A 19,117-nucleotide genomic window follows, 5' to 3' on the forward strand; every position below is an offset into this window, starting at 1 on the left:
ACAGGCAGTATTTAGATAATCCACATTAATTGGTCTGTTTCAAAAAAAAAAACCAAAAAATGAGTGGCTTAAGTGTCTGGTCATCAGTTGACAGATACAAGAGCAAGAGTTTGGCAATTAGTGGAGTTAGCCTATCCAGTACCCCGTGCATTAGCACAGCAGGGAGCCCCGTCAGTGGAAGTCTGATTCTGCTGCAGATTTGGAAAGTGTTTATATGTTATTAACTTGCTAGCAGCATTAAAAGCATATTTGCATCCATCCTACAGGATCAGACCCAAGGTTAATGGGAGCTGGTTCTTGTTTGCCTCCGCTGAAATCTGTCCTTTGAGTACCTTGTAGAAGGCAGTGCAATGTTGCCAGGAAGACTTCCCTGACACGTTTCTCATTGTGGTTTGCAGATATCCTGACAAGGGCTTTGATGATAATTACTGCCGCAATCCTGATGGCAAGCTGAGACCATGGTGCTACACTCTTGACCCTAACACCCCCTGGGAGTTCTGTGCAATTAAAACGTGTGGTAAGTTCAAGCAAAATTTATTACTTCCTTTTCCTTTCCAAAATCTGGACACAGATATTTCAAGCAGTGTAGGACCACCACTAGTTCATTCATTGCCCTTCATTGGCTTTTAAAACGTAGCTTTCAAAGATGGTCTCCTATAAACACTTTATATTTAATCTGGAAAGAAAGAGCTGTGTGTTACTCTTACCACTGGAATATATGTATGTCTTATGTACTGTAAATTGCATTAAAATATACAAAAATCAAGAACTAAAGAAGTGAGGCAACAAAATCATGAGGATGTCATGTGTAGTATTAGTTTGGCCATGTTGAACGTTTCCATTATCATTTGAGGGTATCAAATATCATTTTGTGTGCACGTGCAATCCCTCTTCAGTGTCCTCTGCTAACAGCTCTTCACTGCTTTGCAGTTCAAGGCCTTGGGTCCTGCACATTATTCACTTTTGTGCTGAAGATAGAATTATTAATTTCCTCACAGGTCTCTCTGTGTTATTCAGCACTTTTTATCAAAGCAGTCCACAGGCAATGAATTTCTTTTCATGCATCAGCTACAAGACAATGGCATTTGTTAACCACACTTTAGAGACAAGGAATTGAATCAAAGTGACATTAAGGTGTATAGTTATTGGATGCTCACTTTGAGATGGTCTTGTTTAGCATTTTACAGCTTACTGCAGCATGTCTACAAAGCTCAGATCATCTTAACTTTGGTGACAGCTCTGACAGCTCTATTTTACTGATAAGTAAATGTCTTAAATGAGAAGTAAAGGGACAACAAGGAAGGTAAAACTCTTAGACATTCCTTGAAAACTTGCAATTGAAAACAAAATAATTTTTCTAGACTGATGATAGAAACAGCTTTGTTGAGACATACTGTTAATATTGGGATGGGTGGTGGGGAAGAGATAATAGCTCTGACATGAAATTTTATTTATGAACAGTTGCTGCCTAAAGAAGGATTCTCCATCTTCACTTAGAATTCTTATCAAACATATTACACCATGTTTTCTGCTTGAATCACCAAAGATTCAGAATTTTCTCTCCTTGCCTATTCATAACAGGCCTTGGAAAGTTCAGAACTCTTCAAGTTCTAATGTCTTGGAGATTCAGTCTGATCTAATCAGTTTGTCAATTTTTGAAGTCCAAGGGTTGAGTAAGAATACTCTGTATCTCCTGATGTAGAGTAATTTAACTTACTCTATCTTATGTCAGTGTAATTCTAGTATAAGGTAGTTAAATTATCAAATTACTCCACTGTAAAAAAGGCAAAATTATTTTGATACTTTGGGTAATGTCTAAGGAGGCTCTCCAGAGACAGAAGAAACTTGGCAGGATCATCGCTTGTTTTTTGTCAGGCCCTTTAAGTCATACCCATGTTGAAAGTCTCACCTGTGAAATACGGGACAATTAATGTCTTTGTATTTAGACTTACTGATAATCTTTGATAAAGGGGAAAGCTCAGACTTTCTTCTTTGTGAACACAGATTGCTTAGCTATGCAAGCATCTTCCAAGTTTTTAGTTACTCCATTAAGTAAGGAGCTGTTGCTTTGGATTTTTGGCCTGTGTTGGTTTGGGTTTTGTTTTGGTTTGTAGTTTGTTTTTTTTAAACTAAACTGTGCTTCCTACACTTCTCCAATTATTAGATAACGCATGAATCATGTGTAGCATACTAGAAGTGTTCTTTTCCCCTGGTAAATATGTTACTATTATGAAAAAAAGTATTCCTAAGTTACAGCTGACTGTTTCACAAATGCAACTTTTATGAACCTTTATCCTTTGGCATTTCCTGAGCTGATGTGTCAGTGTTCTGAGGATTCACATCTGGCTTTCTTGGTCATGTAAGCTTACGCCCCATGCAATTTCCAGTATCTACAGTCTGGCCTCAGCCTTACAAAATAGTTGGGTGGGAAATCTCCTGAAAACTACCGTATTATCACCTTTGTCTTCCAAGTCATAGTAGAGCCCTGAAGAATAGTTAAGGATCAAAATGAAATTTAAAAACCCCAAAAACACAGCACAATGATTTTCATATTGTAATGAAAGCCTTTTGTCTTATTTCTAGGCAAAAGTTCACTGAAGGAACTAGAAATTCTTTCCTTCAGTTAGAAACTATATTAAAATCAGTGGAAATATCACATGTAAAACTGTATTTTCCCTGCAGAATACTACATGTCCTTTGAAATTAATAAGGTAATCTATATGAGAAAAAAAATACAAAAGTAGGTGTCTTGAAAGGTTAATCCAGTAGATATTTTCAAAGGGTTTTTCTCACTGGCATATGACATTAACCTCTATGTAAGGTGCAGTGGTACTCGATGCTTTCATTAATAACTCAGTGAGGGAATTTATTGCTGATGCTACTGTTAAATCACCATCTTGATGGCCAGAATACTAACAGAAAATATCAAAACCCTGTTTTCAGTTTTCTGTCTTTCTTGAGGCTCGTAAAAAACTGTTTTCCCACCTCCTAGCAGGGAGCCCAAAACACTTGGCTGTTCTGGGTTTCGGTGGCTGCTCTGTGTTTCTGAAGCTGGGGCTGTTTGCAATCTCAGAATACTAAAAAGAGATCATGACTTATAGGTCTTTATAGCTTTGTGGTTTGGATTCTCACACAGGTTTTTAATTCCTGTGCTGAAGACTGTTTATTTAATTTACAAGAAATACTAATTAGGAAAAAATGCTTTGCAAATCCAAGTCCTTGGACCATATACAAAAATGTAGGTGTCCTCTCTTTGGGGAGTGACCACAAGGCAGCATGCTGCTTGTGGCTTTTGCTACATGTCGTGAGTGCTAGTGTGCTCTATAGCCAAAATGCTGACAACAGCTCATATACAAAATTTTCGGCAAAAAAGTTGGTGGAAGGAAGCATTTAGAAAATAAATATGGTTTTAAGACTGAAGAGAGAGAGGGCATTGTAATTTTACTTCCAAGCACAGAATGCAGCATAAAACATTGTGGCTTACAGCCAGGGCTGTGAGAAAGAGATGACAGGAGCAATTAGGAATTAGAGATGGCTCAAGCTGCAAAAACTGGATTTAGATTAAGACTTTGGGGACCCCAGGACTGGTTTGAAGTTGCTCACATATGTGTCTGTGGTTTTGGCTAGAAATAATTTTTAGTTAGAAGAAAGGATAAAAGGACAACTAACAGCAATGAAGAAGTGAAAGATGAAATGAAGAAATGTAAGCAGTTCCAGCAAACATGAAAAAGGAAAATTACTGTTATTTTGGCATGAATGAGAACATTGACTTCAGGGAAGACAGGAGTAGGGAACTAATACTGCTTTTAAAAAAAAAAAAAAAAAAACCAAACCAAAACAAAAACAAACCGATAATAACTATGGACAAGCTTTAGAGAGGTGCTGAGGCCCATAAAGGAAGGTATGTATATCAGTCATTTGAGAACTGCAGAGCTTTTTGAAATCACTGTGTTAAGGACAGTGTTTAATTGATGCCTACATGACATCCAACCAACCCAGATGTCTTTATTATAGATTTAGCCTTTGCCACCAGTAGTCACTGACAGTAGTCAGGGATGACCAGAGCCTGAAAAGCCTTGAGAAAACTCAATATAGGCCTTGGTTTGGTGGGAAAGAACAAGTGGGAATGAAACACCAAAATTGAGAATCTAGTTCTAAAATGAACTGTTGCAGTGTGCTCATAGCTTTTGTAAAGGAAGAAAAAAAAAAAAATCCACCAATATTAAATTACTCATTCTTTTGAAACAGAGATTTCAACTGCCCATTTGAATGCACAGTTTTGATTAAAGAGTTATTTGTTGGATCATTGTACATAAAGAAATAACTCATTTAAGGTTAATATTTGTGTAAGATAAAGGTGTTTATAGAAAGGAGGCAGTGAAGAGAGACTGCTATTTAGTAGCTGATAAAGTGTTACCTTCCATCTTGCTTTACAAGGAGACAGAATAGGTCCAGCATTCACTGTTTATGCAACAGTTTAATCCATGTTTCCTCAAAAAAGATCCTTCTCAAATCCTTTTTGTCATTTCTATGATAATTTGAAAGTGAAATTTAAGAAATTTAAATGTGAGGAGATTTTTTTTTAATAGATTTAAAATAAAAATTGTTTGAATTTAAGGACTTGTTGTGGACACTGGACCAGCCTGGAAAGGTCTCTCTGTGCAAATGAATTGTATGTGTGAAAGTTTTAGGTGGCAATGAGTTCTTCAGTACTGTGATTCCTGAGCTTGGCTATAATTGATTGCTTCACTTTCTCATATGTTTTTACTGAAAAATATGGAAAACACTAAAAACCTTTTCAATAGGGTTTTTCTTCCATTCTTGTACCGTGTCATAGTACTTGGAAGAAAATGTAGAAAGGAAAGAGCTGACACTAAACTGGTGCCCAGAACTGTAAGTGCCATTGCTAAAGGAAGGGATGCCTGAAGGCAGTGTAACTGAGCATAAGCAGCTTCAAAACATCACTCAGCTTTCTTACTAACATTTGCAGAATTGCCCGGATCACATTTAGAATCAACTTTTAAAATTGTTTTGTTACAAATCAGGGTACATTTTCCTTCTGTTGCTTGACACTATAAAAGAGACATTGCATGAATATAAGAAAGAACAGGTATTTTCCTCATGATATAATTTAGGACTCTGCTTCTTTTCCAACTATATCTTTTTCCACAAATGCATAGGTTGTATTGTCATGAAAGAACATGAATTCTCCAGCAAAATCTCGACCTTCTTTTAAGACAGTATGATTCTCATGATTGACCTAAAATTTGTGCAGGATTTTCTTCTGGGTCATTAGGATTAAATCGGAAATAGTGTCTAGCTGGTTACTTCAGCTGTCAAATTACTCAAGTCCTCTGCTAATTCCCTCATGCTGGCATTGCTGTGAGAACCAGAACTGAGATGACTATCTGTGGCTTTACACATAAGGCTCTGGATAATGTTTCATCTTTTTGCTTAAGAACCTATGAATGCATTGGCTGGCCCGTATTAATAAAGTTATGTATTCTGAAGTATTAAAAAAATGAGTGTTTTATGGAAAAAAAAGGATATATTTTCATTATTACCCTTTGGTTGGGGAATTAAGACTGAACACATGAAGGTAGAATTGATACTAATGGGAAATCCCCTCGTGTGGTTGTCTGAATTACTTGTTTAATCTTAGTCGTCCAGAATTTAAAAAAAAGAAAACAAAAACCCACAAAGTTCAAAAGTAGGAAAATGCTGCTAACAATTACCAAATACCTCTGTTTATAATGAACTTTCCTACAGGAGTAAATGACAATCCATAAATTATAAGTAGTTGTTTTCTCTAAGGTGGTATTTTGTGTGATGTTTCTTTAACAGTACTTTGAATCTCAGTTCAGAACTAAAAAAATGTGAACTGAAGCAAAAAAATCATGGGAACTTCCATTATGAAATATTAGTAAGTATGGCAAAATAAGGATTGCTTGTTGATTTTTAAATGAACCTCACTAAATTCAGATGGTCCTTCTCATCAAAACAATCCCTTGGGTTTTCAGACCTTAATTTATATTTTACTGGGATAAGGATGGCAATGCAGTTTTATAGATTTTGATTTTGATCTTGATCTTGATTTTGCCTTGTAAGAGAACCGGTGAGTGTGGTCTTAAAGCTCTTCCACCAATACTCTGCAAATGTGATGTCCATATTCAGAATTATTAAATTTAGTTAATTTGGTGTGTGGGTGATGAGTAATTAGCCTCAACAACAAGACCAGTACTGAATGGAGACGACTATGTAAGTTGTAGGCTTGGACAGCCTGGGCGCTTCTTAGTTTGGCAAGTGCTGTATAATCTGCAGTGTCTGGTGAGGCAGGCACTGCTCCTCAAGCTCTTGCCTGCTCCTGTGCACATCCAGCCCAACTTTCATTAACAGGAATAGGGAGGCTGTTCCCATCATGCCTGTTTGTGGAATCGACAGATGAATGAAGGATTTCTCAAGCCCTTATTGGTAAGTTTTGAGCTTTCTGTGAGACTCAATAGACAGAATGAGAATTGGTTCTGAGATCACAAGCCCTCAGAATTTCAGAATGAAGTTTCAGAAATATTTTGGAATCTCATTTTTCCTGTTTCAAAATGAGCATTTTGTAGTATATGCAGGTGGACAGCAAGAACCTGTTTTGTGGACTTTTTGGAACAATGAAACTGTTATGTTAGTAAAATAAGAATATTTAATGTTCCCTCTCATTACTAGAATTCTTATAGAGAGATGGACAAAGTAGTAGCAGATAATCACATTGCAGATTTAGAAATAATTTCTGTCTGTCATTATACTGCAAGTTGCTCCAGAAATGGCTTGGCTGTGCAAGTATTCCTAACAATGTGAAAGTTAAGTTCTTCCTGGTGCCTTTACGTTGTATATTTTGACATGGCCAAGTTGTCAAATCTGATCTACAGGTAGAGGTCACTCTCCAGACATGTACATCTGCAGATGTACAAGAAGGAATGTTATTCCAAATTACTATTTTCTTGCTTAAATCAATTGATGCATTACTTATTTCATTTCAGGCATGTGATTTAAAAGAAAAAAAAAATAAAAAAAAAAGAAAACCAAAACAATCCAACATAATGATGTATAAACACCAACCTAATTACTTTTTCTTTAGCATGACTAAATACAGAGTAGGTGCTGTATACAGTTCATTACAGTCTAAAGAGTACCGTTTTGTGTATAGATAAGTTCTTTGCAACTGCTTATATTAGATTGGGGGCGGGGGGGGTGTTGTACATTTTTAGTATTATTTAAGAGAGCTTTTTGCTAGAATTACATAGTTTAATTTTATCAATTTACTTAGGAGATATTCTGAAGGCAAGATATATGAAATGTATCATCTTAGGGAACTCTTCTCCCCTGTTTCCCCAGGGTTTTTCCCAGATCTCTTTCATTTATATAAAAGAAATGCACGTATTTTTGGGGGGGGAAAAAAAAAAAAAAAAGTGTATTTGAATGTGGCATAGCAATGTTCACTCTAATCAGCTTAGAAGCTATTTTAGGGTGTAACTCCATTTGTTTTCATGTATTATTTATAATGGAAAACAGAAATATTGCAGCTATTTATTACTATAAGTTGTATGAATTCATCTTTTTTTAGTCTAATTATTTTGAAAGTCATGTATAAAGACTAAAGTGACTAGCTACAAGACTGTTTCATGAGCCCCCTAGAAAGAGAGCATTTGTCAGCCTGCAGAAATCTCCTTGTGATACTTCCAGTGCCGTATCCCTTTGATTTTGGAATGAGCTTGGAACTCAAAATCCAGTTGAAACAGGACAACATGTACCTTGGGAAGGAGGTACAGGAAATTAATTTGACCATGAAACACTTGATTTAAAAACATCAACCAGATGAAGAGCAAAAGGGATGCATGGATAAATGTATAATTCAACTGCACAACTTGATGTTATCATCTGACAGGGAAATGATCTTTAACGTCAAAGATCACTCAGCAAATCAGCCAAAACCATCTGTTATGACATTTGGTTTCCTTAAGAGCCATATTTTCTCTGAGTTCATGGAACTGGCTCAAGTTACCAGGAGTGAACTACATTATGAGTAACACATAAATACTGTTCTATTCACTGGACCATTTGAAGACAACTAATTAAAGAACTTTACTAACATACTTCTTGCTGGCAACTAATATATTTCAGATAAATAATAAAATTAGTCCTGTGAACAATAGCAATTACCAACAGATATGTAGTTACTTTTAAAATATTGTATTGGGAACCTTTGAGGATATTGCAGAAGAATTGCTCATACTGCAGTGTATTTAGTTTTGTACTACTTTGTATATATCTGATGCAATATCTGTGCCATTAATTTGCAATTATGAAAATTGCATAAGAAATAAAAAGAGACTTTAAAGTTATGTGAATGAGTCATTTACAAACCACTGTTTTTCTGAATTTAGTTCAAGACAGCCCACACCAGGGTGAGTGCAGGGTATATCAACATCTGTAAGAGATCTCGAGTCTGATGAATTTGTTAGTCTTCAAAACATTTTTCTCTCTGTAGAGAATACTGATCTTTGATTTCAAAAGCTAGGCCTTTTTTTCCTTTTAACCATATGAGGCATAAAAAAAAATCCAAGAAACTTCTCGAAGAATTTAGTACATTAATTTATAAAAGGATCTATATATTTTTAATTTTTTTAATCTGCATTTTTTTTTCCTGTGACCTGATATTGTGAGAATTATTTAAAGAAACCCAATTGTATTTTAATCCTACAAATATGTGTTACCAAGTTTAATAGTGTGCGTGTGGGTGGTCACTCAATTTTTTAAGGCTGAGGGAATGATATTTGCTGAACTTGAAAGAATAACCAGGAATATCTTCTAACTTCCAATGTACAGCATAGGCCAGGTGCCTCACACAAGAAAATATTGCAGACTCTTTGCATGCAAGCAGATAAACTAGCATAAAGTCTGGCACTTATTTTAATTTGGGATTTTTGGTGGATGTTGTAAATGTGAAGAGGAGAAAATTACACTATAATTGCATTGGCAATTTCACCATAGAATGGCAATTACCATGTTTTGAGCATCATGTAATCCATGACTCCATCAGTAATGTGAAGTTCAAACCTGACGTCCTGAGCCATTCTTGAGAGAATGAAACAGTACATCTTTTCTGGGTCTGCAGAGGAAAGCTTCGTGAACAGCACAGAGGCGGCAGCTGAGACAACTGTGTGTGTTCGGGGACAGGGTGAGGGTTACCGTGGCACCGTCAGCACCATATGGAGTGGAATCCAGTGCCAGAGGTGGGACTCTCAGTTCCCTCACCAGCACAACATCACTCCTGAGAACTTCAAATGCAAGTGAGTAGAGACATGAGTAGAGACATGCGTATTATCCAGTGGGAAAAGAGTTGAGTTTTAAAATGATTAAAAATTCATGCCACTGGGGTTCTTGTCATTGCCCCATGTTCTGATGCATCCCCTCTACCTGCTGAGGCTCAAAACCATTTGAGCATGGGAAAATCAGTCCTTCAGATCTCAAAGCAGTAGTTCTAGACAAAGTTGTGTGAAACCCTAAGGATTTTTATTAACTTTTCCTTCAAGCATGTATTCACCAATTTGATTGTGAAGTGTCTGGATATGTTCTAGGCTGGGATTTGAATCCCAACAGTGCTGATACATTACCACTGGATTTTTTTTATGGAACTAAAATCTTCTTCCCAGCTTGATTGCTTGCTTTAATTTAATATGTTCTAAATATTACGTGAATGCAATCTTCTTTGGAATAATTAACATTTAAAATATTTGATAGTACTTCTTTAAATTTTCATATTTTAAATCCATTTTCAGTCTCATTACTAAATATAGATACGTCGATAGGACTGCTTTTACTTGAGTGACCACTGGTCATCAAACTTTTCTATATGGTTCATAAACCTCGAAGGTGTGAATAATCTACTAATTTTAGGCAGTTATCTTCTAATGTTTATTCAGTCCTTTTTTAACATAGAGGAAACCATGCTGACCAGATTGGAGCCACAGGCCAGTTTTTACTAAATATCTTTATTGATGGGTAAAAATTGCAGTATTAGGCCCTTTCTTTCCATAGTCTGTTATCAGTAAGTGCTGCAGATGTAAAAAATACAGTGAAATATGGAGATGTGCAGAACATGGCAACAACTGTCAGGAGACAGGGAAATAAAACTTAACATTTAAGAGGTTTGAATATTTCATGCAAGCTGCAAAAGACATTTAAAGATGTTCCCTTGTGACTAACTTTTACTTTAAAGGTAACAGCTGTATAGAATTTCAACATACACTTTTTTCTTTTCCACAATTCAATTTCTTAAATGAGTCACTGATTGTCTAAAGCACTCTGTTTCTCCAAACTCAGAAGAACCATTCAAAATACTGGGAGTTTTAAGCACTCTGGTAATGTTTATATTTAAAAGCACTTGTAATGTGTTGCAGGTGTATCCAATGTCAATTGCATGCAAATTTTGGTGAAGGATCCTGAATGAAAATATTGTTCATCTTCAAATGAAATCTCATATCCCATCAAAACATATGTCTGCTGAAAATGATTTTCCACAAACATATTCTTATTACATTATTATTTTTTTCTGGACACTGTTCTTACTGCCTCCTTATCTCCTTGCACTTGACACTGATCAGTAACACGGAGATCTGAATGAGCCTGTATTTTTGTTAATTCATAACAAAAAACAATGGACCACATTGGTGGGTTTAGGTTATCCCTGCTGTGAGCTAACATATTTATTTTTATAGGGATTTGAGAGAGAACTACTGCCGAAATCCAGATGGATCTGAATCACCCTGGTGCTTTACCACTGACCCAAACATCCGTATTGGTTATTGCTCCCAGATTCCTAAGTGTGATCTATCAAATGAACAAGGTAACAAAGGAAAGGGTGATAACATGATTTTAAGTGAATGCCATACTGTTTGGAATATCAAGTAGACAGCCGAGAAAACTGGAGAAATTGTGTCTGTATTACACCTATGTAGTTCCACTTTGGCTTTATTGGCATGTTTTGGATTCATTGTGATGTAAATGAGATTCCTTTCTCAGTTTAATTTGTGATTCCAACAGGGAAAGCTGCAGCAAAGATTTAATTGGATCTGATTTTTAGACAAGGCAAATCTATGCATCTGCTCTACTGTCTCTACCTTTCTTAGTTTGAAAAGCCTTTTTGCACAGCTGAGATTTTTTCCTTTGTTCACAGTCTTGTTATAATTGCATATCGGGCATATCCTCCCTTTTTATTTTCTTACATACGCCTCCTTGTCTAGAAGAGGTTGATCCTCTGAGTTCTTAACTACCTCTGCCTGTGAAGTTCATTCTGAGTCTTCACCCAAATATTTTTCCCATGAGGTTTTGGTATTTCTGTAAGGAGTAATGTTGTATCCTGAATGGATGTCAATCACAGCATAAACTGAGGCTAAGACCTCAGACCTATCACCTTACATCAGGTTGCATTAACATCTCCATTTTTAAATTTTAGCCAATTTTTCTGTAAATTTGAAAAAGTTTCAGTTGTAAGACTTATGTCAGAGAAAGGATTAAACTTTTACAGTCATTCTGTGTTTCTTATAAAGTATCAATTATCAAAAAGTAAAAATACTGATGAATATGAATTAAGTGCTTTATGCAAAATGTCTTTATAGTACTGATCATTTTAAACAATTCTCTTGAAAAGTCTCAAAAAGACATGATAAAAGCTTATGAATTAAACATGATTTCTGCTGGAGCAAACAGGCAAGTTTTTAAATTACATTAAAACTAAAGCCATGATGATTTTTTTGATTTCGCTGAAGTACTTAAGTCTAGAATTCTATACTGTTTCCAACATCTGAAAACTACACCAAGCGAAACTAAATGCCTGTTTTTTTGTGGAGGGAGGAATAGGGGACCATTTTTACTTGGTTTTGTATAAACTAACTTCTGACAATTTTTAGGATACTCTGTGTGACCCTTCTAAATTAATCTAAATAAACCAACTATTTATGAAAGCAGTTTTCCAAGTCTATGTAAGTAAGACAAAATTTAAAATACTGCTGTGCTGGGAATGAAGGTCTCAAACAGGAGATTATGTAAATTTGAAAACTATTTTCCATTTTTCTTCTCACCAGATTTATAAAATTGTCTGATTCATAATGTATGGCATTTGCTAAACAGAACACTTGTCTTTAATAATTTGGATTACTGATAGAAAGGAAGAGTTTTCTTCTTAATATTGGATAATCACCCTCCACTTTCATCTCAACATTCTTTTTTCAGATTGTTATCGTGGCAATGGCAAGAATTACATGGGGAATCTATCCAAGACAAGATTTGGGCTAACTTGCTCCACATGGGACAAAAATATTGAAGACTTACGTAGGTAAGTCTTACGTAGGTGTGTCCATATTAAACAGAAAGAGGTAGCTCAGTGAGTCCTGAATAAATACTGCCTCCAGATGGCAACTCATTTTCATCTGCATTGATTCTAAAGTAGCCACTATGCCCTGGAGCTTTTAATATCTTTGTTTTCCTAATCTTTATTTTTATCTTTTTCTTTTTTTCTTTGCACTTAAATATATTGCACAACATGTCTTTGTTCAGTCTAACCACTAATTGCAGGCTTTGGGATGTTTCTTCGTGTTTAATTTACTGGTCTATTTTACCCCATCCTCATCCTCGAAAGTTTAGTACAAGGAGAGGATATCAGAAATGAGGGGAAATGTCTCATCAGCCTCATCTCATAGCCCATGCTGCTTCAAGGAGGAGGTTGGACTTGAGACCACCTAATGTCCTTTGCAGCCTGAAATTGACTCCTTAGTCTACAGTCTAGTGACACTGGCGTCAAATGCCAATAAAAAGACCTGCAATTTCTGTTGTTTATCATTACTTTGGCTTCATATTCAAGTAGTAGAAATGTCAAGTTAATTCATTTGTTGAAATAAAATGAATTATCAAGACTGTATCTAACATAAAGGATAATGAAAAAAAAATGTTATGCTGTGTATGAGATATTACACACACTAGTGACTGATGAAAACAGTTTCTCCTTAATTTTCCTTTAGTTTCTGAAACTGATGCAAATGTATCAATATTAGCTTTGGAGCTTGTTGTAGAGTCATGGTGCTGAACATATAAGCCATTTTCCTTTGGAAGGACTGTGTAAGTCAGGAAGTGAGCCCTTGGGGAAGCTGTATTGCAAAAGGCAGATTTCAGTGGCCCTGTCCGGTATCATCACCTGGACTACATGTGTTTCTTCCCACAGATGGTGAGAGAGAGGATACATATTCCTGTGTGCTGCTTGTGTAAGGGAAGCAGAGGTTTAAGCTCATGCTTTCTGAGAATCATGATAAGTCTTCGTTTGCTGTGAATGAGGCAGTGTAAACCTACTGGATGTTTGATGCAATTGCATTCATCTAATAGAGCACAGATCAGCCTTTCTTTTCTTACTCCCACACATTTTCCATCTGGGAACTTCTTTGGGGAGTTATCTGTCTCACTCCAACAGTTTCCCTGGTTATGAGTGTTCTAGAGGCAGCATGTGTGGTTGGTTACGAGCTGAAGGAGCAGTACAGGTGTAACTAAGGAAGCCTGTATCCTTGTATCTGACAAGCCAAAAATAAATATCTTCCTCTGCTTCAGATTTTGGCCTCAAAATTTCACCTCTAAGGTGCTTCATGTAGGCTTGCAACTTAGGTGACTTATCAGTGCAGATTGTCTGAGCCTTTCATCTTTTTCCTTGCCTGCTGCTCATACTTGCTAACTTTCTTAGTTTGCCTTTCTTTTGCCTTTGATTCAGCTTTGTAGATTTGATGCTCCCCTGTTGTGTTAATCCGCAGGGGAAGGTATCACTGCTTCCCAGAGAGGCCTCAGATTCGCTGAGGGCATCATAGGGACTTTTCTAATCAGTATAATGATCCCTCCTGAGGGTATCTAGAGATTTTAGCTTGAGTGGGAGATCAAGAAGCCTCCCAGCTGTCCAGTGGACGCAGTGCTTAAAATACCAACCAGAAGAAAGTTGGACCCAGACCCAGAAAATATTTGGGTCTCCTCTTCCCTTTGATTTTAACCAGCCCTAAACCCTGACCTGTAGGCTTCTCAATCAGCTAATAATAAAATGTGGAGCAAAGCAACATTTAACCTTTGAAAATTTGGGATATAGTATAAAGCTTTTCAACACTTTGATTTTATTTTTTTCCCTGTAGGCATATACAAATATTCAGAGAACCAGATGTTAGTAAACTGAAGAAAAACTATTGCCGCAATCCAGATGATGATTTTCATGGTCCCTGGTGTTACACAGATGATCCTCTTGTTCCCTGGGATTACTGCCCTATTTCTCGATGTGAGTACTTTCTGTGCTGCTGGCACTGTCAGCTGTGCAGTCCCAGTGAAGCCATGGTGCCACACGCCTGTGCACACCTTCCTATTGTCACTTGTGGCAGCAGCAAATCTGTGATTCTATCAATTGTGCGTGACTGAGAAGGAGCAGACAGAAGCTGCTTGTGCAATATATGAACAAGGGGTTCTTTTCCTTGACCAGCTTAGAGATTTCAAGGCTTATTTATGCAGCAGGAGCACAAAGGGGCTATTACAGATGGTCAAACATTTTCCAGCAGATCTAGCTATTGAATGAGGGCTGGACAGAGACAAAGAATTGTCTAGCGGTCAGAATGCTGGCTGTGGCCTTAAGAAACCCAGGCAGAGTTATCTTCTGGGCCACAAGCTTCAAAAACTCTTTGTGTGATCTGGCTTTGTAATGACAGAATAAGTCACTATACATATGCTGAAGTGTATATGTGCTATAAAGATTAGATTCTGTTTTTGGATGGTTATGGGATGATTTAACTCCTGGCAAGAATTAAGGAAATCATACCTCCAAAGTTGAATGTTTAAATCTAAACAGCTTAAATAAACAGAATCAAGAATCCTAGGGAATTCATCAATAAACTGATGATAAGTAGAAAAAGATAGTTTTATGCTGAAAAATCTACAATTCACATTTATATTCAAAATCTTTCTCTTCAATTCTTACTTCTAAGTTACTTTGCTGTATGTCCTGGGAGAACACTTAAATGGTAAATCAGGCTTTTGAATGCATGCCTGTGATCTCTAGAGGTTAAGATAATGTTACACTCGTTCCTAGCAGCAATCTGCCACATTTCCTCATAGCCCAATCTCCCGCATCTCTAAAATGTGGTATTTGAAGTCTCAGGTGATATTTTGGCATCTATGTGAAGAGTAAACAAAACTGTGTAAAAGGTTATTTGTGTCAGTAAAAATGAAGCACAGCAGTTGAAGAAATATACCTTTTGTTCACTTATTCTGAGTTCATTATTTAGATCTGTGAATTCCTAAGGGGGTATTCTCAGCAAACATTTGTAGGGTATCCAGAACTGGTGAGTAGTACATTTCTGCAATCAAACACCAGAGTAGGAATGTGCCAGTTTTACAATTGTAGCTCATATGGACTAGTATTACAGTACAGTATAGATATATATGCACATACATACAGTTATGCATAGAAACACATGTATATATCCACACATATGCATACATATATACACATACATATATGCATACGTGTACACATGAACATGGAAATTTAACTATGGATATAACTGTATCTATATAATGAGTATACTTATATGTGTGTGTGTGTGTGTGTGTGTGTGTGTGTGTGCATAAACACACATATTTTCTTAATGATGGAAAGCTAGTTGGATGAGACTGTTTAAATTTTCCTTGTGCAAGTTTTCAGCAGTTACCCCTGTATCTCTAATTCATAATGCTGGGTCACTCTGTACATGTCACTGAAGGTAAATATTTAGAAACAAGTTTAAGCAAACTTGTTGTGACTATATTTTTTTTTTTTTTAATTGGACTAGATGGAAGAACTGAACTCGATTTTGAGAGACATGTTTTGATAAGGCTAAGTTTTTACTGATAGGAACTTAAAATGATTTTCAGAGTTTTTTAAGGAATTGAGAATTTCTTTCAGTCTTCTTTAAGCTTATATAAAAGTGAAAACTTCATTTTTCAGCATTTGCTTCTTTGAATGAAACACGTAAATTGAACATGATAGGCAGCCTGATGTCGTCAGGTTTCAGCCAAGAAGAAAAATGCTTGACATTCCTGTTACAAAATGTTTATTTCTTATTTCATTGTATTGGAATAAAATTTTGCCCTCTTGTTAAGCCTTAATAAATACTGCTTTTGCAGTGTATTGAAGAAATTGTTGACATTTAAAACTTTGTGAACCACGTTATTTACTATTGAATTTTATTCTATTTTTAAATGTATTTTAATTTTATATTATGGTTATCTTACGTGTCTGCCTAGGTGAAGGTGATACAACTCCTACTACAACCAGCTTTGATGGTAAGTTTGTGTATGATCTGTGCAGTGCATGACTATCATGTAAAACTAGACATTTCTTTCCAATTGGGAAGCAAAATAAAGATTAGTTAAAGTTAAAAACACCCTCACCATAGAGACTGAACAAAATTAATTTTTCAAGACAAAAATGGGGAATAGTTTTATTATATTCCTTTATCTATTCTTGCTGTGTCTTGCCAGTGGTGAGATTTGGTAATGAGTTTCAATGTTTGCTTTTTAACTATGTAGATCTCAGAAAACTATTTAAATTTATGTATTTTATATTCCCTATGGATATTTAAATAGACCTACTCAGCTGCACTGAAGTAGTTTTGATGGCCTAGAAATATATTCCATTAGCACAGGAAGGTTAATACATAATAAATATTGACCTTGTGGTCCTTACGTGCAACTGTGCAGGTTTCCTACCACTGTTTTTAGTAAAATGTGATCTCTGGACCTGCTTTCAGATACTGCCATTCCCTGTGCCTCAACAAAACATTTGAGAGTTGTAAATGGAATCCCAACACAAACTAACGAAGGATGGGTGGTTAATTTGACATACAGGTAACTATCACTTTGATTAGATGGGCAATGCAACTACTAGGATATTCATTTTAGAATTGTGGAAAATGTTGACCATAATAAGAATATTTCTACATTGCAGTTTAATTCTGTAAAAGCAGAGGATCATCATTCCTCTAATGTCTGCTGATGTCATAGTATTCACTCTGCTAGTGAAATACTTTATATGTTCATTATCACTAACTTATACACATGAACCTGCAAAGCATTCGTAGTGTTCTGCTCTTTAAATTAGCTACTGCAGACCTTTTCATAACATTGGCTTCACATTCAGCATTAAACTGTTTATCTTAGAGACTGTTAGAAAAAAATTAAATTTCAGATCAATATTTTCCCTTTGATGGCAGAGCACTTAGTTGTGAAGGGTAGGATTCAGGATTTATACCTGTGTCAAATTAAGCTTTGCCTTATGTCACTGCATGCAATTAAAATTTATCTCATTAAAAAAAAAAAAAAAAAAAAAAAAAAAAAAAAAAAAAAAAAAAAAAAGGGATAAGGAAAACCTTTTCATTCTGTAAAACAAGACCCTGACATGTACAACTTGTGTATAACACATGTATTACATTATGGCAGATCTTTGCTGCTGTGTATAGATAGGCCAGAACACGGAATGGTAGTTTCCTATGTTCTTTACTCTGATTCATAACTCATCAGCTGTAAGTGTGAATCATTAATTTATAACGGGATATATCTCATGCATCGGCCTTGGATCATCTATCACGAAAAAAAAAAGTAAAAAAATTAAGTCTTTCATCTGCTGGGCCAGACTTAAGCTCTATTCTAAAACAGAGAAAAAGCTAAATTCTATTAGCTTATGATTCATCATCTCTTTTAAAACTATGTTGTAAAAGAGGTATTAATTGAAAAATGGGAGTAAAGAAAAAGATAAAAATTATATTCTCTACATCTCTTCATTGCCAGAGAAGTTTGGGTTGGTGGGGGGCGTTTTCCCATCCCTGGTAACCTTTGCATCCATCAGATCTCAACCCTCTTGGGGGTGCATAGGGTGGTTCAGAAAGACATTTCTAGAGGAAGTTCACTATATTCCTAGACGAAATAACCAGATAGGTGGGCTAAATCACTCCCTGGAAAAGTTAATCTTTGCACTATTTTAAAATTAACTTTGATATTTGATGAACTTCTAGACAGGTAAGGTGAATTACATCTGGGTGCCTAAAATGTAAATAGCTATTGTTAGGGTAGTTGAACTTGAATTTTCTGCTATGCAATAAAATTCCATGAAACATGAGTGCTTAAATGATTGCAGATCCTTTTATGAATAAGGGATTCCTGGAACAGTCCAGCAGCAAAATATATCTTGAAGTATTTCATGTGGGCATAAAAATGTAGTTTTATTTTGCATTGTTACCAAGAAAGCAAAAAGAATACTGTCTGAAACAAAATCTTAAAGACTTCTGACCTTTCTGCAAGAAACCCTAACTTTACACTCCAAAATGGAATTGCTGTGTCTGAATGGTGAAGGCCCAGTGAAACTTAGAAACTATTCGTATTTTGTAACCAAAGCCCACCTCTAAATCTTAAATTGATCAATGAAATTTTCTTGTATATCCCATCCAGATTCTGTAACCAAGCATATTTAAGTGTATCTAAATGGATTTAATCTGTTTCATGGAATCAACTCTAAATTTTCCCCACAATTACATGAAGAATTAACCTTTCTATGTGTACTAATGAATTGCCTAATGCAAATGATGAAATTCTGTATAAAGTAATAAGTGATATGAACATAGCATGGAAGAACGTAGTTATACTCCTGAGTGTTATATTTTTATAATAAAACAAGCTAGAACCTACATTTTAGAAAACTCCAGCCTTTTGGACCAGTTATTTTCCCCTCAACTAAAATATGTTTTAAAAAATAATAAAAGTCGAAGTTCTGTGTTATCCTGCTGTCTATGAACTCCATATATAGTCTGGTATCTTTCCAGTAGTTCTTTGCAAAGCTTTGAACATTTGTATGATTTGAATTTATAAATTGTGAGATTTTAAGCTTTTCCCCAAATTGCTGACAATTCTGATTCACTTTCCAAAGAGCTACAGAAAATAAATGTGATTTTGAAGGCACAAAGAAGGAAACTAATTAATCTACATTCCACAGTAATTTTTTTTAAAAAGAATTGTCATGCTTAATTGC

At 35.7% G+C, this 19,117-nt stretch overlaps 1 protein-coding gene across 3 annotated transcripts in view; it reads left to right on the plus strand.

The window, feature by feature from the left end:
* The window catches only part of HGF (hepatocyte growth factor), a 58,137-nt gene that overhangs the window by 32,461 nt on the left and 6,559 nt on the right, over nt 1-19,117 (plus strand). For all 3 annotated transcript variants that reach the window (XM_040062429.1, XM_040062430.1, XM_040062431.1), the window contains exons 7-13: nt 399-517; nt 9,164-9,338; nt 10,767-10,894; nt 12,280-12,382; nt 14,205-14,344; nt 16,342-16,380; nt 16,848-16,944. In XM_040062429.1, the coding sequence (XP_039918363.1) occupies nt 399-517; nt 9,164-9,338; nt 10,767-10,894; nt 12,280-12,382; nt 14,205-14,344; nt 16,342-16,380; nt 16,848-16,944 (801 nt within the window). The remainder of the gene's footprint in view (nt 1-398; nt 518-9,163; nt 9,339-10,766; nt 10,895-12,279; nt 12,383-14,204; nt 14,345-16,341; nt 16,381-16,847; nt 16,945-19,117) is intronic.

The sequence above is a fragment of the Hirundo rustica genome, chromosome 4 (genome assembly GCF_015227805.2).
Source record: "Hirundo rustica isolate bHirRus1 chromosome 4, bHirRus1.pri.v3, whole genome shotgun sequence".
Taxonomy (NCBI): Eukaryota; Metazoa; Chordata; class Aves; order Passeriformes; family Hirundinidae; genus Hirundo; species Hirundo rustica.